Source organism: Apteryx mantelli, chromosome 30 (assembly GCF_036417845.1).
Source record: "Apteryx mantelli isolate bAptMan1 chromosome 30, bAptMan1.hap1, whole genome shotgun sequence".
Classification (NCBI taxonomy): domain Eukaryota; kingdom Metazoa; phylum Chordata; class Aves; order Apterygiformes; family Apterygidae; genus Apteryx; species Apteryx mantelli.
The window spans coordinates 3,246,637-3,268,652 of NC_090007.1; the positions used below are offsets into that span (position 1 = coordinate 3,246,637).

The window sequence follows — 22,016 nt, forward strand, 5'->3', positions numbered from 1 at the left end:
GCCTCGTAATAGCAGTATAAGCAGCCTGTTGATACCTGTCTTGTCACTGCTACCAGCAATTATCACAGAACGGTTTTATTGTGTGTGTGACAGTTGGTGACCCTGACTCAAGAAGGGACTTTTAGCAGCTTGTGCGCTACAGGTTTTAAAACATCTGCTTGTTGGGAATGCACATCGCCAGCCCCAGAAGGGGAGCTGGACTTCTGCAAAGCAGCAAGAAGAAACCACAGTCCTTAGCGCAGGATGAAGCATCGTATTTGGGTGTCTTGTCCACACCTCAGCAACCCAAGTCCGTCGATGGCCGTAGCCTACGAGAAGCTCTCTACAGGGCAGGACCAGAGCCGAGTGCCAGGCAGCAAGCAACTGCAGAGCGCGTACCACTGAGCATGCCCTGGGCACAGTATAATTTCCTATAACCCCACGTTATCCGTATATTAGTGCAGCGATCTCAACCAGGAACGGAAACACATGGTTACTTCGGGAGGTTGGTGTCGAAACGTCTGTGCCGGCTCCGCAAGGCTGTGATAGAGAGTGACAAAGGTTTGATCCTTGCCTTTCGATCACTGATCCAAGCAGTCACTCGAAAATACGTACTACTTCTTAAGACATCTTTAAAATTGTATTAGAGTACTTCGGATTACAGCAATACCGCAACCTTAAATTCAAAGGTAAGCTCTGTGCTGGTATAAATTCTAGAGACTCCAATAGACCTTATATCACTGAGGCTTTGGATTCCCTATCTTCCCACTAGCATGATTTCCTCAGGTTATCTCAAGAAAAACCATTAAGCCGCAAAGGACTGGAAGTTGGAGATTTCCCTTCTTTCACATAATCTGCAGCATTAGCCTCATACTGTTACGATTTGAGAGGTATTTGTAGAAAAGTACCAGGGCTCAGAGGGGGAAATGAAGGTGTTTAAAAGAAGGTTCAGAAGGATGCTATTTTAAGAGGTTGAATGCCAGCATGACCTCCAAGGGCTAGAAAGACAGACTACTGGATGGCTACGAGGCAGACGTGAGAAGGAAGTAGCAACCGGTTATTTTTAAGATAAAGGATTTTAGAATCACCTCTGGTTATTTAGTAACCAATGTTTTTATGAGAGATCCTGCTAGAGCAAATCCTAGACCTTGGACCAAAACCACGTCAGCTCAATTCCTAATTTTGGGAAGGGGTGCAATGACAGACCTTCTCCTGCATGGTTCACAGAAAGGAAGGAGAAGACAAGGTTCCTGTTTATCAGTCTCTGCTTCTCTTGGCTCAGTTTATCAGCCAGCTTTACCAACCAGACCTGGGCGCTTTCTCCTCCTGCAGTGCAAAAGACTTTAAACTTAGAAATGAAGAGACTTCAACCCCCCAAAAATTGTAATTCTGAAGTGCTCAACAGCCTTTAATTCATTATGAACCTAGAGGCAGAGAAAAAAATATGCAAAAAATACATCACATCCTTAATCTAGGGAAAAAAAAAAATCAATATTTTTATAGCACATAATCAGACACTTACAAATATATTTCACTGGAGGAAGGGGAGGGAAGAATGTGCATTTCCTGTTTCCTTTGCAATAGTCTGATGCACAGAGGCCATCAACATGGTCATTATAGATAATCTGCACAAGTCATTCCTAAACCAAAAAGGAGGATTTAAAAATAAACCAAAAAAAAGGAAAACCCCAGCAACAAGGAAGGGCATTCTACAGTTCCAGATTCACTTTTAAACATAACTCATCATCTGCATATGGGGTGAGGAAACACACTTTGTTTTTACAATATAAATAGTATTTTAAAAAGGTACTACATATGAATACAGTAATGGTGCTATTTCAGTCAGGACTTTAACATGCAGAGGAAATTCCCCATTGCTCACAACCACCCGTCCCATCCCACCCTGCCCCTGCCCCTCCAAAAAAAATCCTCTGCCGTTTAAATTCTCTTTCGATTGTTTTAAATATTTCTCTGTGGCCTGGCAACCGATAAAACATCCATTCTCTTTCTTTTTTACAAGCAAGGTTTCTGCTAAATCATGTCTTAACCGACAGGAGACAGCTATGTAGGAGTAACTGCTACAGAGGTACAGCAGCAAATGAAAGAAAGAGGTTCACCTAGGTACTAACTCTTCTCGCCGAACGACACATCAACCCAGGCTTTTAAGAACTTGCCAATTTTAAAAACTTTTATTAGTCTCGCAGTTTGCTTTTTATTTTTGGAGACACCTATTGAAAACGCCAGAACTCAGAAATAAGAAAAACCCTGTTTCAAACTCATAAACGCGCACGCGTGCACACGCGCACAGACACGCACACACAAAGTAACCCATAGCAGAGGCAGGAAAGGAATAAAGGGAACTCCAACTCTCTCAAGGGAGAGCCAAACCCCAAAACCAAAAATTGCTTTTTTCTGTTTCCACTCTTTCACTCGGACAGTTTAATTAGCATCTTAAGAGTCTCGATGGTTATCTACCATCTGCTACCCCACAAATCCTTCCCACTTATTCCCTTAAAGATCCAACTATATCCTTGCTTAAAAACCTCTCCACAGAACAACGACCACCTTGCAAGGGGGCTTAAGAAAAAAAATTAAAAAAAGAAGAAAAATAGAAAGAATACAGTTCTTTGCTGTCCAGTAATTTCAGGGAATTAAGTGGAAAAGATTGCTGTGCAGCATTCTGGATAGCTCTGCTATCTCACGGTGGCTTCTGCCAGGCCAAGACATTTAGGCGAGTGGTATGACGTACCCTTGTCCCCCCTTCACCCAGATGTTCTCAAGGCCACGTCCCCCTTCACAACTCTGCACTAGGGCTGCACTTTTTCTTTCCCTCTGAACGGGTAAAAATCCTCCAAAGAAAGTGGAAGACTTTCCAGTGACTTCAGTAGGGTTTTGGACCAGGCTCTTCTACAAAACACTGTTCCATAACAGCTCTTCAACCGGAGGTGATTTTCAAGTGTTCAGGTGGGAGCTGCCCACTCAATACTTCAGGATTTATTTTTGCCTTTAATACTCGTTCAGTCCTCAGCAAACTGAGTCCAATCAAATGAAGGGCTTGCATTCCTCTTCCCCAGAAATATCTCAAAGGCTCAGTCTTTACTCAAGTAAAGGATGTCACAACAAAGATGTTTGGGGAATTTCTTCTTTAATAGGATAAAAGAAAAAAAAAACAAACATACAAACACCTCTCAGGCTTCTGTCATGGAATGATTCTCACAACTGTAAGGAGCACAACTCAAAAAAAAAAAAAAAAAGAAAAAAAAGAAAAAAAAAAAAGGAAACAAAGAAAAAGGTTCCTATGGGAGACAGGCCTACCAGAGCGCAGAACAGTCCCTTCTGCTCTAGTCTGCAGTGGGGAAGGGGAATGGCTCGTAAAGGAGCTAACACAAGAAGCAGCAACAGAACACTTGCCAAAACCGAGTGGTGTATTTTAACTGAAAGCCATGCTGATTTTTAACTAGAAAGCAACTGTGATGGCAAAGATGGGGAAGGAAGAAGACAAGAAGGACCAAAACCTGGCCGTTTCTTCCCTAAGTCCCTTCCTGGTGACATGGCAGAAATGAGCGCATCTATCACATGTCTTTAAACAGAACTACCTGTAAGAAACATCCCAGCTATGAAATATTTCTTTCCCCATCTTCCCCAGATTACAAAGAAGATAGTGTTTCTTTACAAAAAAGAACCCCGGACTTCCCAGGACACCTGCTCTTGCTCTCCCCGTTGTAGTATTAGTCACATTTCATTTGGGGGTGGCGGGGAGGATTTTATTCATTTTCTGTTTTAAAGCCATAATCTAGAAAAATGTTTGTGGAAACTTCCATTTTCCTATTTTTTGTTTGCATTTTTTTTTTAATAATGCTCATTTATAGAAAACTTCACAAAGGTGACTTATATGTACAGAAATCACAATTCCAAAGGCTGCTTCAGTAGTCAATGAAATAGCACCTTTAAAGACAAAAGAGTTTGACATGGATTAAAAAGTCATTTTTGTCAAATTTTAACCCTTTCCAAGCCTTATAAAAAGGAGCTAGTCATGGAGCTCCATTAGTATAAACTCTTCCAAAGTCTCCATGTGAAATGCTGTCTGAAGGGGTCTTAAGTTCCCTATTCTATTGGTCAGCAACAAGTCTGGCAAAGTAGAGGTAGCATGTAGCCAGACAGGATTTTATTGCAGTCCAAACCAAAAATAGATGAAAGGAATTCACAGCAGGCTATTGTACCAGGCTGGTCTTCTGCTCCACAGTTTCCTAGTTATTTTTCCGCAGGGTTGAAAAGGGTTAATGTTGTATTTAATGAATCCTGGTTAAAACATGTTGCTCTGAGTTCCAGGCTGGTACTGTGTCTGCAACAGGCTCTCCATAAAGGCCAAGTAATCTGGGTTTTGTCCATAATCTTCAGGATTCCTGGAATTTCCCAACCGGGGGCGCTTGGCTGGTCTCACTTCATCTCCCGAAAATACATCTTCCTGAGGGGCCCCAGTGCTGAGGGACTGCAGGAGACATGAAAATACAATCATTAGAGGCACAGCAGGAAAACAGAGATACGTGCGCAAACTGTTGAGCACACCTGCTTAACAAGGCAGCAGGGATAACGAGGCAGTGAACAATTTGGTAGAGTATTTCTGCAGCAAAAAAAGTGAACTCCAAGACATGCAAAGCACAAGGCTGAAAGAAAAATCTCTGGGCTTCTGAAACCTGACTGGAAAGAGAAACCCTCAAGTCAGCCACCTTCTGTATCAGAGCATCTTTCACTTCAACTCCTGCCTTGCCAATTCACTGTTTATTCCTATCCTCCTCCGTCTCTTCAGGTTATTCACTCCTAGCAGAAGGCACACAGGAAATCGGGGCTTCCCTGATGTCATTAAAAGAAGCCCAAAGAAAGCGTCTGGGGTCAAGATCACTGCACAAATGATTGCTGCTGTTCATACTGCTCTTACACTGTCAAGAGAGATGCATTTCTTGGTAGAAATTATCTCCTACAGCTTTGTTCTTTTGTTCAGCTGTTCTGCATTAAAGCACTGTGAGCGTCACTTCCATGGAGTGGAAGAAATTATCTCCTACTGCTTTGTTCTTTTGTTCAGCTGTTCTGCATTAAAGCACTGTGAGCATCACTTCCATGGAGTATAGTCTAACACTTCTGGCAGCAGAAGGTACATAAGGTACATAAGAAGAATCTTAGTTTTCAACCAGACTTGAAACTTTTTATTCACTTTCCATTATGCATTCCTCTTTCTCTGGAAGAGTTATAAAGCCTGACGATCTCCACTGCAGTGAGACTATTTCTCTCCAGTTTCTGTATTTCAGGGCTCCAACACATTGCCTTCATTATTGGACAAGTTTAAATAAACTGGAACTATTGTGTACATCATCTATCTACTGGAACTATCATGTACCTAGGAATCAGAACAGGATGCTTCTTTGCATTATTAACCCATAAAATTTATGCCACAAGGCATAATTGAGGCTTATTGAGCCCCCCCCCCCCCAAAAAAAAATAAACGTAGTCAGAGAAACCATCCAGAGCCACATTACGAAGATTGTAAGCATTTTGCAAATGTTTTGGGGGTAAAAGCTTTAAAGATTTCATGCATAAACCAACAAATTTTTCCTCCAAACCGCCATCAGTTGCTCCACATAACTGCCTGTTGCTAGGCCACTTCTGAGGGTGCGCATCTCCCACTTGTGCTAGTGGCCACGGAAAGACAGGGCTCAGTGAATCACTGGCTTCACTTGGCATGGAAATTCATATACCCTTAACGAAAGGTTGAGACCTGGACCTTTTCTCTTAAAAGAGACAAAACCGCACCACCTTACCACAGATTAATTTTGCGGATCCATCCCTGTCATGCAGTAGCTGACATTACAGATATTCAGAATGAAGAGGAGAACTGCATTCTCCACTGGCATGGAATCCAAATTCATCATTTGTTTAAATGAGATGGCTTTAAAAGGTCAAAGGTCTGAAAACACCCAGCAAATCTGGAGCTACAAAAAAGCTATGAAATAAGTCCTTCGTATTTTCTAGGCTGAATAATTCAGTTTTATGCAGTTAAAGACAGGTTATTCTTTTAGATGAGAGTTTTATAGATAAAAGCTATGTTGTAAATCTCCTATTTGATAAGAAACAGAGGTCTGGTCCTGTGCTGCTAATCAGTTCTCTAGAAACCACTTAGCTGTAGGCCAATTCACCTGACTGATGAAAGGCAGTATTCAAACAGAATGGCAGTCTGTATGACTAAATTTGTATATTACAGGGTGTAAAGTGATATGAACATATTCTCTTAACCAGAGAACACAAAAATCAAGTCTGAACTCGTGAAAGGGAGAATCATTTAAATACTTCTCAAGTATTTACATCAAGGATTTCTTTAACTCTATGTGTTTCGTGAACAACTTGAGATTTCACAACCGCAGAAAGCGGACACTGCTTTTCACCTAATATCAAAACAATACGTTGAGAAAATGTGAATAAGTACTGCAAGCCACAGCCATTTTATTGCTTCTGTTACTGATACTCACCAGGCGAGACTTCACTCTCTTAGGAAGCTCTTCCTCCAAGGTATAAATATCACCACGCTTTACCATTAGTTGGGAACCATCTTCAAACTCCACCTGCAGGTATATAAGAAGATGACATAAGTAGATGACCTCTACGTATATACAGTACCTGAGCAGTCATCTATTCACGGATTATGGCAAGCACAGCCCCTTAACGGGCCCAGGCTATGCCAAGCATTGCCTCTGGCTGAGCCAGGCAGCGCAGCTGTAGCTGCTGAGGACAGGAATGCCTGGGAGACATCGGAGCTCAGCTCCCGTGGATGGTGCACCATCCTCAGCGCTGCACGGATCTAGGATTGCCATCATACGAGCCCTTTGCAAATCCCTGCGCTGTGCTAAGGGCATTCATCCCCCAAAAGGACGAGGCTTCAGCGCTGCTCAGGCAATCCTGTCTTATCAGCTCCATGCGGTTGCAGCCAGGGCTCCCAGGGATCCTAAAACAGCTATACTACATCTGGACCAACACCTCTTCTTCCCATCCCTGCCAGAGCACTAGACATTTCTACTGATTTTTGTTTCAAACCCTGAAAAAAGAAAGCTTTTCACTTGTAATAAAAGGTAGTCCTGTATTTGGGCCCATGTGGTAATGCAAATTTCTTTCATCTTAAACAAAGCATTTTTAGACGTCATAAGGAACAACACCAGCTACTAAAATATATTTGTGTTTTAACAAGCAGTAATAATCAGCCAGGTACAAAAAAAGACTGGTAACTCCTCACGTCAAACCTTTTTCGCTAAGCGCTGATTATATCATGAATTATGCATCAGATGCTACAGGAATGTTTATTCATGAAAGTGTGCATATAAAAATGTTAAAACCATTAAAAGTTTTTAAGAGAATCTCATTTTCTTTGCTCAAGACTTATTATGCTTTCCTGGATAATTCAGAAAAACACGCAACACAGTTTAATATGGGATATCAGGTTTAGACTGGACAAATTCAGCAGGAAGAAAGCATCGGTGTTCTGAACCCTGCTTCTCCCGCGCTGCCGAGGTCTTTCAGCTGTGCAAGGACAGCAATGCTTACTGAGGTCTCCTAACCAAGCAACATCCAGCAGCTCTAACAGCTACGCAGGTGGGAGAACGGGCTTTGAAAGAGGAGCTCTTCTGAGCCTTGCTGAGGTGGTTTAAGATGTTACTGCTCCCATTTATCCTTCGGTTTTGCACATCACCACCACCATAACAGAGTCAGAAGGGAACATGAACCCCTTCTGCCATTCCCCCTATGCGCACTCTGCTTCTAGCAGAAGGGTGGATTTGGCAGCTGAGTGTGGTAACATCTTAAGCTATCACAAAAAGACTTGCTGGATCTTGTTTATTAAAGTTCCAAATTATTGATAGTTAGGTTAAGCCCCTGTTACAACACACGTTCCAGCAAGTTAGGAGACAGTCATTTGGGCTCAATTTTTTAAAAAAATATGCACGTCCAATCTTAGCACACAAAATAGAGGTTTAGAGGCTTGAACTGGGAAGCTACTGCAAAATAAGACAGGGCAAATTTAAAATGCAAAAGCCAATCCAGGCTAGCTTCCTGTGAACACACTTATTTATACCAGAACTGCCTCTGTGTTGTTAAATATAATCCTATTCCAAAACAGACAAAGAGATGCATCGTAATAATGGGAAAAAGTGTTGGCATAGGAAACCAATGTGGAAAGCTATTCAGGCCATTTTCCCCATGGAAAAGAGATTTACTTATAGGTAACTGCTTGATTTGAAAAACACAGACTTGTACTCTTTCACGCATATTTTTCTGTCATCTGGCACTATCAGTGGAATTGCCTATTTCAAATTATTTTCCTTTTGAGAAATCAATGACAATTTCCTATACTGTGATTAAACTGGAAAGCATGCATAAAAATAGATCTTTATGGAACTATATATTGTACTTATTTATAACCAGGGTCACCTCAAATCCTGTCTTCTCTGAAGCAGTTAACATCCATTATACACGCCAAAAAGACTGTTAACTGTCAACATGGACTATTGTGCTCTTTTGCACACAGATATGAAATATTCTGTATAGAAAGAATGGAAACAAGATCCCTCTTTCAAACAAACACAAGATTTGGGATTTCCTCTGCCTTCTACAATCGTCCAGAGAGGTCAACCTCGTTAACATAACAGTCCTTTGTAAACTCCATTCCAGCATGTGTTTTTCAAAAGGCTATGCACAAAGTCCACTTTCCAAATCCCCATAATTTTCAACTTCTTGGAATCGCTTAATAGAGATTTAATCAAATGAATGTAGTGCATCTTATAAAACCTTCTGTGCTGAAATGCTGACGCTGTGTACCAGATTAAATCTTCCTTTGCTGATTATTATGACCTTCCACAACCAAAATCCTTTCTGTGGAATGGAATCCAAGACAAGAAAAAAAAAAAAGAACAGGCTGCTACTTTTTTCTCCTTAAAATGGAGATGGTGAGAGTGTTATGAGACTAGATGTTGAAGGCTTCTAATTCCTCACACAGCAGCAGCAGGACATTATTCCCACATGCTGCTGCTCCTCTGCCAAGTACCTTCCCATGACCAGAAGATTATTTCCCCCCTGAAGTAGTCTCCTGACCCAGCCTTTCCCTCACTTTCTTTCAAATTGTCAAGGAAAGTTTTAATTATGTAGATACCGACTCACGGGGAACTGCAGGTCGTGAGCTCATTTAGCGCAAGCCATAGAATAGCCATCGGAGAGCAGTCTGATTAGGTCACTTCTGACCTGGGTGAGACCAGAGCTGTTTTTCAGTATTCCACTAACAAAGCTGAGCCATCAGCCATAAAACTCTTCTCCCACAGTGGAGGCGAATGGCCTCAACACATCCTCTGTTAGCAGAAAGTTCCTGCTTAGAAGCTTCCCGATACTGGCAAATACTCAGTGAGGGAACACTTGCTACAGGGCAAGGGAAAGGTTCGATTTTTAATTGAGACAGCTTTCAGAGACTAAGATGTCTTTAAATAAGAGTTGTTTCTTTGTCTTCATAAAGCTGTTTACTTTCAAGAGGAAAGGTACTTCATGCCAAATAATCCTGTATGGGCTTTAAGAGATCCTGTTGGTTTACTAACCTTTATTTCTCCTCTCCAGCTGGAAACCACACAACCATAAACAAAAAACTGGGAGTGTTTTCCACCATAAGGGAAACTGCAAATCTATTTTTTATTTTAAAAGCAGATATAGCATAGACATATGGTGTATCTATCCATACATCCACATTCTGCCACAGAAAACCTTTAGCCCTGATCTTATTTTAACACTGTATTTCTCTTCAGACTAGCAGCAGTATTGATTTCGGAAGGCAAATTCTCTCTTCATGAACAGAGCAAGCCTTTAGCATTAGTGAGCTATAGAATTCGTGTAACAATCAGACACGCTGACATGAGGTACATGGGAAATCTTCTATACCTACCTGATAAATCTGACTGATCTGGGCTGCAATAAACTTGGCCTTATAGATGATTCCGTCTGTCCACTGCAGTTGAACCAACTCACCCTCTGGAGGGGGTCCCAGTTGGATGCAATCCCTGCTCTGAAGAGATACAGTGAAGGAGGTCAGACAACCGACATGAATAAAGCTCAAGAACTAGTTCAAGAGGTCTGTTACAATCACTACTCAAGAAGGTTGCTACATAACACTATAATTGACTATAAGAAGTTTCTACACTTGTGATTACTTGCAGTCATCTCAAACAAAACCATTAACCACAGAGAGAACAGAAATAAATTCTTGCACCTACTTCTGGTGATAGTACTCAGCTCTAGGAAATTTATTTCAAATCCCAAACCACTGAATCTCCTATAGCAACAGAAACAAGTGGGGTAACCTGCTCCGTTTCACACAGTGAATCAATGGCATAGTCAGGGAGAGAGAATACAGAAAAGGTTGACTTGTCAAGATTCGTGTATGTTCTCTCTATTAAGAGCATTTCCAATCTTGAACCAGAACTGTTCACAGATAATCCGCTCTCCCCATGAATCAGACTTGTCAGTGGGAAAATAAGAGATTATTCAACCAAAAAAACCCCAAAACAAACAGGATGCAACTTAAAACAAACATTGCTTTCTGTCAAGTCATCTGCACATAGTAACAGCACATCTTTGTAAAGAACAGAAGTCCAAAATAAGATCAAATCATAAACAAGAAGGAAAGTAATGAAGAACAGTACGTGTTTTGCTATGCAAGCAGCAACTTTGTTTTTTTTTTTTAAGTTTTTTTTTTTTTTTTTTTTTTTTTTTTTAAGTTTTACTTTGTTGTTCTGCCCCAACGCACACAGAAGGAACGTGCATTTTATGCTTTATACTCATCTATAACTGCAATAGTCTCCACAGAGAGCTGCTTACAGTAATGCTTTCTGGGTAAACGTTGTCGCTGTAGGAACCATCATCAAAGTTTACTTCATAGAAAGTCTGCGTTGTCATGCCAATCACTTTACATCTGTAGTAGAGTCCATTCCGGTTCTTTGTGATCACAGTCTGTCCAAGGGTTACTTCCCTTCGAAACGGGATCTGTGGCGGAGAGAAAAGGGAATAATTGGCAATCACAAAAACCGGGGCAGAAATACAGGCTCAGGGAAACCGTTCCACAAAAGCAGCCTTACACTGTAGTTAGCTGCTTTGTGTTTGAAGCAAGTGATGGACACGACATAGGGCCAGTCGTCTGGTTCCATGGGTACGCCGGCAGCGTGCGCGCAGGTCACGTGGAAGGAGGTGGAGCAGTGCTCGTACGAGCACTGGATGCAGGCACCAGACACTTTCTTCATTCGCTTCCGACAGTACACACATTTCTGGAAAATAAAAATAAAAATAAAACACAGTGGGTCAACATCAAGCAAGGACAAAGTCAGCAACAGCTTTAACGCAACATATTGACACCTTGTTACCTGACATGGCAGAAAAGTCTACATCGCTAGTACTTAGAGCCCAGAACCCACAGCCAGAAGAGGGGATGTTTCCTGCTATAAGGTTAAGTCAAATACTTCTGGAATCGCTTGTTCACTTATATGTGCTGGCCTAGAATCACTCATGAGCCAAGCAACTACAGCAGATGCTAACTTATCACTCCCCACGTACATGACAGTATTTTAGACTCCCACCCATCTCTCGGTAATCCAGTCCTCCAGAACCATGCTGAACACTGAAGACGACCTGAATCCAATTTCAGACTGTGTTCACTGGAGGACTGGGAGAAAGGGAGGACATAACAGATCAACATACATTGATCAGTATTGTGATAGAATTGCTGTGGCTTAATACACATCCTCCTTAGATTTATAAAATGCATCTCAATTCAAACAGCAGCCGGATCTTCACAATGCTAGAAAATATTTGCACTTTTGGACAGAACAGAACACAGGATGCCTGTGCAATATTATGTTCTATTAAATTTAATAGAACATTATACCTATTAGGTCTAATGGAATATTTTACCTAATCAAACAAAATATTACATGTTTCTTTTACACACACAACTGTAGAAGTTTTATTGGTATCCATGTTGGATTAGCTACGTTAGATAACTCAGTCACTGTTTTGCAAATAGAAAAGATCATACCAAAACAAAAGTTGTTCCATTGTACCAAACATCAGAATTCGGGGGGGGGGGGGGGGGGATGAAATCTTTCAGTGTTTTTTAGAATGTTTTTCTGCAAAGTAGATCTATTTATTACCCTAACCCAATTAGACAGCACTTAATGGAGACAGCAAAGGAACTAAGATGCATGACAGATTTTAAAACAGATCTAAAACAGTTTTTCAAAGCCCCCAAATAAGTAGTTTTAAAAATCATAAGCCTTATGGCCCCGTAGACTTGGAAGTGAGCATTAGGTGTCAGTGGGAAACAAGACATATTTCCTCCTTCCCTGACAGCACCAAATTCTTGTTTCCAGCCCCTCAGGAATACAGAACACCAGATTTTGAGAATCCCGATCTAAAAAGGGACTTAAATTGGGCACTTCACTCGCATAATACTCCAGGGAACTATTTGGCAACACCATTTTTAGCTTTTAACATCTTTAAGTCTAGTGAAGCTGTCACTGATGGACGGCAGGACCTTACCTTACCTGAGGCTTAGACACGGCAAATCAAGGAAAAACGAGTATCACACATGGAGACAAAGAACATGCATACTACTTGTTAGAATGAATGGCACCGTTTCAAACAGCTCATATAAACAAAATCCTGGGAGATATTATATGCCCATGAATCTGACTATACAGCAATGGAATTTAATTATTATAGAGAAAATCTCCATATGTAAGGAGGGGAACAGGGAAAAGCAGTGATTTTTAGTGCCCATTTCTAGGTTACTGTCTCTAAAACACACTACATTGGTTTGCTACAGCTACTCCCCCCAAGCTTGACTGCCTTCCCAATCCATCCGCTCATCTAAATATAAATGTCCTATAAATATACTATGATACTATGAGTGACAGATTCTTTTTCTCTCTCTGCAGCATCTGATATCCGAGTCTTTCTTCCCCTCTTCCAGGCTCCACTGCCTTTCTTGTTTACCTCATTCCCATTAAAGCAGCGCTCAAAGTAAGCAATGTTACAAAACTCATGACCTAAATTGTGAGATCAGTATGAATTACTGCATCCCCCGGGATTAGCGATGTAATGTAAGCTGCCCAAGATCACACAATAAGCCTAGACAACTCCCAGAAGCCCAAATTCATTCTCCTTCTAGATTTGAGCTACCTTAAAAGCGCATCCTCAAAAGTATTAAGAGCAGTAACATATCGTAAACTATCCAGTAAATGCAAAATAAGCATTGCCAAATTTCAATATTATGTTTTATTTGTGTTATCAGAGTACACAGGGACCTAGCTAAGAGCCAGGGCCCTCTGTACTAGGTACAACACCCTGCCAAGACAAATAAAAGACTGTTGCTTCCCCAAAGACTATTTTGCTTTTCCTCCAGAGCAAAACATGCAAGAGAAAAGGAGATGCCTTCTTCCTACCCGCTCCTTGACCAGGGTCTGTCCCACATGCATATGAAATATGTCAAATTCATTTCTTGTGAATTAACTGAAGTCAATGTTTACACCAAAGATTAATTTGGCCTTTTTACTTAAACTAACAAAAGCCAGGAAATTCAAAGTCAGGGCCCTAGTGTTGCCAGAATGTAGTTTTTAGTATTTAATAAGCTATGCTTTTATCGCTTTGTAAACCATGTTCAAAAGCTAGATAAGCACCACAGCAAAGTGCACAGTAGGAATACGGCACTGAAAGCAAGTCAATAGCAATGAGATCTCATTATTAAACTGTCAATACCCAATTCTCTCGCCAGCAGGGACAAGTGCTGATATACAGTGTGCTCAATACTGCCTCTCAAGGGAGCATTAACCCTCGAATCTCAGGAATCTCCTCTTCTTGATGCAAACAGGATTCTTCCAAGCCTGAAGGATTAACATGCATCTAATGACACCCTAGAGGCAGAGAAATTCCTCACAACAGGCAAAGGAGCTACGCAAAAGGAATATTCAGAGCAAACATGAACAAAGGATAAAGAAAAACGTGAGCTACAGTGAGACTGAAACGTAGAAGATGGTGGAAAGGGTGAAGAAGTCAAAGGGCTAGACGTGTGGGAGATGGGACAGAACTACCAGTGCTAAGTGTTACAGCAAAGAAGCACACACCAGACTTAATGGAAATTTTCTGAAGGAGGGGAGGTAGCAGAAAGAGAGAAGATCTAAAGCACGGGAGGAAAATCTTCACAATAAATGCACACCAGAGAATCAGATCACTGCCGAGAGTAAGAAATGGGCTGTCTCCTGCATGACGAACACTACAATTCATTTACTCTACTACGGAATGACAGCTAATTATTCCAAATTTCCACGTCATAAATAATTTACCCACAGAGGTCCATAATGCACCATTAATCAGGAAGCACGCGAGCTGCATTCGTAAAAATGATGCAGTGCACACAAATGAACTGAAAAGTCTATGCTCTAAAGGGGAGGCCTGGGGCATGCTTGCAGACCAGGGGATACTCTTCAGACAGGTCACTGAAGCTCTTTGACCATGTCAGTCCTCCCTCTGTAACTTAAAACAATGCAAATATTAAAAAAAAAAAAAAAAAAAAAAAAAAAAAAAAAAAAAAAGCAAAAATAATCAGAGATAATCTATACCCTCTTTCCTTCATTACCTTCATCCATTTACTTGAACTACTCACAACTCTCACATTTTTTCTCTTCCGCTCCATCATGTTTCAGTGATACAGGCCACCTCTCCAATTCTAGCTAGCACAACATCAACTCCAACATTGCCACAACCATGAGATCCCACCCCACCACCTCTTTTAGCCCCCTTCAGTTTATTTTCCTAAATGTTGCTAAACAGCTCCAGAAAACAAACAAAAAAAACCCCACTCTCAAACTCCTCTAGACTCCCTCATTTGCTCCATGAATTACCTGAAAATTCCTCACTATTAAGGATGCTAAAACTCTTTCTGATGGCTCATAGATGTGTTTCCTCTGTACTTCTCCACACACTACACTATTTCTGCTGGTAGAAGTGCCACTGCCTTTACATTCTCCTGCCCAAAAGGATTTTTTTTTATATATATTTGCCCAGTTCATAACTCTCAAACTCATTTCAAGTTTCAGCTCAAAATAATTTATTTTTTCTTTCCTGCAACAAACTCCACTCCTAAGCCACATCACATATTAGTGACAACACCAACAAGCTGTTTTCAAGAGACATCAATGGTACATACCATAAGGGCATTCACCAGTAAAGACCAATATAGATTTTTGCAATCAGTCTAAATATGATGGTTAATACCTGATGATGTTCTTGAACACAGAGTAACGAGGCTGAAAGTTTACTCTTGACTTCCTAACAGCTGTACCAGCTCTAGGGGGACGCAGACATTTTCTGAAGGGATCACACTGACGGAAGCCCAAGACCTGTACCTGTGTCCCAAGACACTCAGACTAGCCAGCATCGCCTACCGGCAGAGTAATGAACAATCTTGACATAAATTAAACACAAGTTCAGCACTGCACCTCCAACAGCCAACGGGAAAAGTTATTCTGATGACGATGAAGCAGTGTGCAGTGACATTCAAGAGATAACGCTTTCCAAGACAAGTACTTAAAGCCAGGCTTTTACGAGAATCGCGAACTTCTTGCTAACTCCAACAGAAGGAATAGGTGCCTGGAAATCACATCGCTTGGCTGTGTAACTTAAGGCACTAAATATATAAATTCTCTACCTTTCATGAGATATGAAGAAAACCTGAGGTGCGAATGGAACGTAGCACTGAAGAAATCAACAAAACTATCAAGCTTTAACTCAGGAATGAAAAAGCAAGCTGTGTAGCAGGTCTGCGTAGAGGTTTTGGATGGAATAGCCAATGCTTCAGAACAAAATGCAGCAACAGTTTCACATAAATTAATACAGAATCTGGTTCTATGGAATCGTAAGGTAGCCACAGAAGAGTTAAAAAATTAAGTCATAATGTTTCCTTGTGAAGCTCCATTAAGCAATACAAGTGAGTCTTGTGTAAAAGGATTTTTAGTTCATCGTTGCAAGTGCTGGTAATGAAGAGGATGCATGCTGGAAATGTCAGACGATCCATAAAGAACCAGTGCTGCAGGATTTATCACTCTCACATCACACTGCTCCATCACTCCACCTGAATAATGAATGCTTTTTACATTCACATTTGTGTACAAAACCCATTTGCACAACAGAGAAATAACTCTAGAAGCAGACAGAGATTCTTCCTAATCTCTCATGCAGGCCCTGGCTGGACTGCCAGCACTAAATAGCTGCACAGTTAACAAATACATCAATGCTAGCCAATGTATCACTGCTAACATCACCTTCCCCCATACCCCACTCCCAAGTGACAGCCCAGCTGACTTCTGTATGAAAAAAGCCACAAAAGCACAATTTATTTTGCAATAACACACTACAGTGATGGGGCATTAACTAACATGAAGATTAATTGGTCTGAGCTAATGAATCATCCATTACTAATCCCTCAGATGAGGCTATTTGCAACTAAATAACAAGTTGTAACTGGACTTTTAAGATCTTTACGGAGTCTCACCTTACAGTCATGGTCACAAAGAAATGTTTATTCATTTCTAAAAGAGATTTCCTGGACAAAGAAACATTTTAAGGAAAGCCAAATCAAATTACAAATTAGCAAGTCAGCACGTATCAGCTTCTTTCTAGTTACCATCTCCCTTCATGCTGTTGCTGTGCAGTACTTTCAATAAATGAGGCTTTTGGGTAGCTTAGACCTGACTGAGCAGTGGGTAAGCATGGTAGGCTCTGCACAGCGTAAGAGCACACTCCTAGAGAGCAAAGGCAGATCAGGTAATCACAACTTGTTTGTATGTCAAAGCTCTGAGATAGTACCGCAGAAGACACCCAAATGATACTGCTCCCTGCTGTGTTTGTGGGAAATAACAGCAAGAACATCATCTCCAATCTCTGCTGCTTTATGATTTCATACAATGTGCAGTATTTTTCTTTCTAGTTAAAGATCTTTTCTTTGCTCGTATTCACCAACATATGCTACACAAAGACAAGAGATGCCTACCAGCTTCCATCTTTGCTCCGGAATAGCACTGATATCCACAGGATGACGCTCTATTACGTTGAGAAAACGGGCCTCAGGAACAGCAATAGCACAGATTATATGGACCCACCTGAAGAAAAAAAAAAAAAAAAAAAGAGAGAGACATCAGAGTCTGCCATTATTTGAATTTTCTCTTTAAATCTATAGTATATTTATGAAACACTCAAGAGGGCAGTTAACATTTCTCCGACTCCCTCATCTACAGTTTTGAAGCACATTTATGGTGCTTGGCAGCCTTGGCAACATTACAAACCGACTGTTAATCATGGTTGCATAAGATAAAGGTCTCTAGAACAACAGGGATCAAATTCCTTTCTTATGCATCTGCATGATGCTAAACGATCTCTGAAAAGATTTTTCTCTGAGAATCAACCGAATTTAACAGTGCTCAGAGCCACAGCACTTCTGCTGTTGAAAAGTCTGGTCCAGAGTGTAAGACAGCAGAGCTATTGGAGCTCGCCCTGCCAATTCAGTGAGTGGCAGTTATGTCCATACTGCCAAAACTAGATGTTACGCTGAGCATCAAAACCAAACTCAACACTAGAATATTAGAAGCAGTATGGAAGCACAAAATATTTAAGAACACCACTTACCGCCCATCAGTGGTCATCTGAAGAGCTCCTCCCCTGAGATTACACAGGCAACATTCCTGTAGTAACAAAACTACTTCAGAGCTGGACTGAAAAGGTAACCGAGGGGCTCCTAGACTGCCTGCCGTTCCCCAAAACCAACTATGCTACCTCTGGGACACACAGACAAACTGTTCACTCCCACCACCCATCTCCGTTGAAGTATCTAATCCCCACAATAAGTTTTCTTGTGTCTCCAGAAGAGCAGATGCTTACCGCTGCCCACGCACCGGCCGAGCACCGTGAACAAGACCAACTTTCATTCACCAAATCAGGACGTATTCCATAACAGCCTGAAAGAAATCAGGTTATTCCCTTCAGAGTTTTGCTAACACGTATGTAATATTGATTTGTTGACTGTTGATTTCAAAGATGCTTCTGAACTGAAGCGTAGCATTTGAATAACCATATTTAACAGTCTAAGCTCAGACAAAGGTCATAAGAAAGTCACCCCAGCGGGGGGAATTTGGGACTGGCAGGTCTTAAAAAGGACTACCATAGCAGTACTTTCATCCTTCAGACAAAAACTGGAATCAACTCACGTGTTATTAACAGTTAAGACCACTGAATTTTAGCATGATCGAAGCACTCACGTTTGCTAAGTGGTATTATAAAGAAGGAGAAACCCAGTAATATTGCAATGAAATTAAAATCATTCATTTCCCATATTTTCACTTAACAATATCTAAACCAATATTAACTTTAGGTAAAAGAAAGTGCGAGAAACACTTGACTTCATGGAGCATCGATTACCATAATATAAGTACCAAATTCTCCTACCTGTTTATTCTCTGCAGCACCAAAATAGCAATGTGGTATTATTCCCATTATAAAGACAGAAGAATAAGACAAAAAAGCCCTTAGAATTCTTTAAAAGGCACTGAGGTTTGCCACTGAAGACAATGGGCAGAAGGCATATAAATACGTCTGAAAAATTGGATCTATGCCATGTCTCCAAGCTTGCAATAAAGCCAATACAGCAACAGTAAATTAAACATGGCTATCACAAATTGCTGGCAGCATCCTAGCTAACACAAAGTTCATTCCATGGCCTTAACCTATCCTAGCAGGACTGAATGTAAATTTTCAGCTGGAGAGGAAATTAGTTCAGTAATTTGAGTGTTAAATAAACTAAAAAGAAGATATTCAGGAAACACTGAGGTTGCCATGATATCCTGACTTATAAAAATCAGCCACTTAACCAGATAAACATTATGTCAAAAAAAAAAAAAGTCAATAATATAGATCCATAGCTGTCTTCCATACTTGAAATCTCTTTTTATCATCTGGCAAATCAAGAAAGCAGATTCAACCCCAAACCTAGAAAAGGGATAGAGGCACCGAGTCTAAAAAATCTGTTCTGGAAACTGAACCAAAACAGAAACGGACACCCTTAATTAAAATACTGCTGGAGCTCAAAGCTGTGTGAAGCAGGCTGAAATTTCAGCACTGATTTCTTGCCTCAAGTCCCAGCTAGGTGGACGTAGGATATGAGAGGAGAAGCAGTCAGGCTCACTGAACTCCAGATTCTCCTGTGTCAAAGAGCCTAAAGAAACGAGCAAAATACACCCTTTTTACAGGTATTGTCAGTACTGCAAAAGCCTTCGCAGAAGATGGCTTCTCTGTATGTACTTCACTGTTGTCACAACCTATCACAGCTGGACGAGGGCACTTCCAAATGAAATTTTAACACGCAGACTGCCAAATGGCTTCACAGCACGCTGCCAGGTTAGCCAAAATACACCTGAACATTGCAATCCTAGAGTAAAGCCAAACGGATTCTCGGCAGCAACGTCAAACGGATATCGCAGCCCAGAAGTGCAGCGACAAGAAAACAACCAGCCCCTCGAGACCACACCAGGCTGGAACGCCAAAGTTAAATCCTATCCTCAAGGGCCTAGCACGGCTAAAACAAAACGCAGAGTGCCCTGCACCCTGTCTGAGACTGCAGATTAACACCACTTTGCCCACATCGCTCTTCCTAAATCAGAGTTTGGCCACCGAAACCATTTCGATACACCAGTCTACTGAAGACATACAGATGTACGAGATGGAGCATCTCTGGTCTGATTGCTACAAAGACCACAGCTTGCGAAGTAAGAAAGTATCCTCAGAAAGGCTTTATCCTCGCACTCACTCTGCACCATACACTCTTATTAGCCTGAAATGACCATATTTCACAGATACGGGACAAAAATAAAACTTGTATTCCAGTTCTCAAGAGACAGTTCGTGCTGAGCTGCATGGTGACCTCTGGTCTACAGAATTGGAACAACAAAAGTAATTCCAGCTGATGCAAGTCAAATAAGACTTCCCATCTGTCAAGATCAAACAGCTGAACAGTAATTTGTCACATAGTGCAAGTGCAAATGTTAACTAGATGTCATAGAATCTACAATGAAGGTACAGTCTATCAGGATTAATCAGATCTTATTTTAGACATAACTATCAGAGAAACAAACAGACATGTTTCTTTTTTGTAATCAAGTGCCATTCCTACAAGCAGCAGCACAGCCACTAATAAAGCATATCTCAAACTACTCCATAATCTCTGATGCACACAAGCACAATACAACCTTACCCGATGGGCCAATATTTCAACAAATGAAAAGAGTGCAATCAGCTTTGTGATTTCTGCTTTATTGCAAAAATAAAAGGTAACGTATATCCCACAGGAACAGGCTCCTCATACTGACAGAGCACCAAAATAAAAGGAGGGTAAAGCCAAGGTACCCGTCACAAACAAGACTTGCTCAAAGATGTCTGTTTTGGATGTTCTTCAGTTTTAAAAGAGCAATAATACAAACCATAAGACCAAAACTAGTTAGGAGGAACTGCACACAGGTACAGCTAGGTTGCTCACGCTCTACTACAGTAACATGGACATGGAATGGCAAAATTTTTTTCCCGCTTTCACTCTGTTCCCACTTTATGTCACCTGGCACTGTTTAGCCTAAAAAGACTTTGAAGCACTTATTTAGTGACAATAAAAAAAAAAACAAATTCTTCTAATTTTCTAACTTTCCCTGATACTTCGACTAAAATTATTTACTGAAATTGAGATGTCTGCAAAATATTTTGTTCAACTTTTTTTGTAAACTAGCTATACACTTAAAACTTCCGCTCAGCTCTAATCTAGACTCAAGTTATCTTAACTCACAAGGTATCTAGAACATCTCCTCCTCGTCATCCATGAAAGTTTATCTGGACAACACAAGTTTTGAGAGGCACTGAAAAAAGTTCCTTTTCTTCAAAATACTCCCAAAACTGAATTACCAATCCATTTATGCTGAACTCTGAGAAGACCAGTGTGTAATAGATGTGTCAGAGAAAAGTGGCCAATAATTAATGGACTCTTCTCTAACAGATACTGTCTCAACAGAAGTCCAACCTACAACTGAAAGCATTTTAGGGGCTGATCTGCTGCAGTTTCAGCAGCTACTTAGTTTTGCACATGGATTTGTTAACAGGGGATATTCCAAAGCAAGTCTGGAAATGGAGGCCGACTTACTACATTAACTCTATCTCTTTTTGCTTCCTTTGCTATTTCCCTTGGGCTGGTTTTAATCAGTGCCATGACTGATCTTCGTACCCATGTAAGATGAGGATTTCTACTTAGTGCTCCTACATCTAGAGACGCATGGCTACAGTAGCCTAGTTTCCTCACGCTCTAGGCCCAACAACAGAGCTTACCGAGAAAACATGCACATTTTCTATGATACAGAGAAGAACCTTTGTCAGCCAGCAATACAAACAGTAGAAAGAATATTTGTATTTGTTACAGTTACTGCCGAGACAGACTGGAGGAACATACATGCACAAGGAGCACCAGAAAAAGGGGGAGCCACAGGAATAGCAAGCATGCCCAGAAGGAATATGAATATAGGCAACATACAGACAAAGAAACTTGTGAGCTATCTTTGAACACCCAAGTGCTTTGGTGAAGAAAGAAGCACTCACTAGCATGAACCTGCAGGCAGCATTTGGCACAGGATATCAAGAGGCTGGTTCCATCTTCTCCAATATACGAATTTGAAGGAAGGGGCTCTGTGTTTTCTCCGCTTGAGGTAAAGCACATCTCCGGGATCAGAGGCTTGGTCCTTTGTCCACACTTGGAAAGGTGGAGGAAGGAAGTGGTCTCCCCTCCGGAGACCTGCACAGCCTCTTTATCCATCTGTAAGGACTTCAAAGAGAAAACATCATCAGATGGAATCTTTCTCTTCCCCCATCACAAATAATTTTAGCCTCAAAGTCAAAGG

At 41.0% G+C, this 22,016-nt stretch overlaps 1 protein-coding gene across 2 annotated transcripts in view; it reads right to left on the reverse strand.

Annotated features, from left to right (window-relative positions):
• Positions 1 to 1,360: 1,360 nt before the first annotated feature.
• KDM4B (lysine demethylase 4B) overlaps positions 1,361 to 22,016 on the reverse strand; it is a 90,145-nt gene continuing 69,489 nt past the window's right edge. For both annotated transcript variants that reach the window (XM_067312589.1, XM_013942695.2), the window contains 9 exons: positions 21,718 to 21,940; positions 17,974 to 18,050; positions 17,722 to 17,777; positions 17,090 to 17,198; positions 11,127 to 11,312; positions 10,870 to 11,034; positions 9,938 to 10,057; positions 6,498 to 6,590; positions 1,361 to 4,468 (listed from right to left, as the gene is read on the reverse strand). In XM_067312589.1, the coding sequence (XP_067168690.1) occupies positions 4,283 to 4,468; positions 6,498 to 6,590; positions 9,938 to 10,057; positions 10,870 to 11,034; positions 11,127 to 11,312; positions 17,090 to 17,198; positions 17,722 to 17,777; positions 17,974 to 18,050; positions 21,718 to 21,940 (1,215 nt within the window). In that variant the 3' untranslated portion in view covers positions 1,361 to 4,282. The remainder of the gene's footprint in view (positions 4,469 to 6,497; positions 6,591 to 9,937; positions 10,058 to 10,869; positions 11,035 to 11,126; positions 11,313 to 17,089; positions 17,199 to 17,721; positions 17,778 to 17,973; positions 18,051 to 21,717; positions 21,941 to 22,016) is intronic.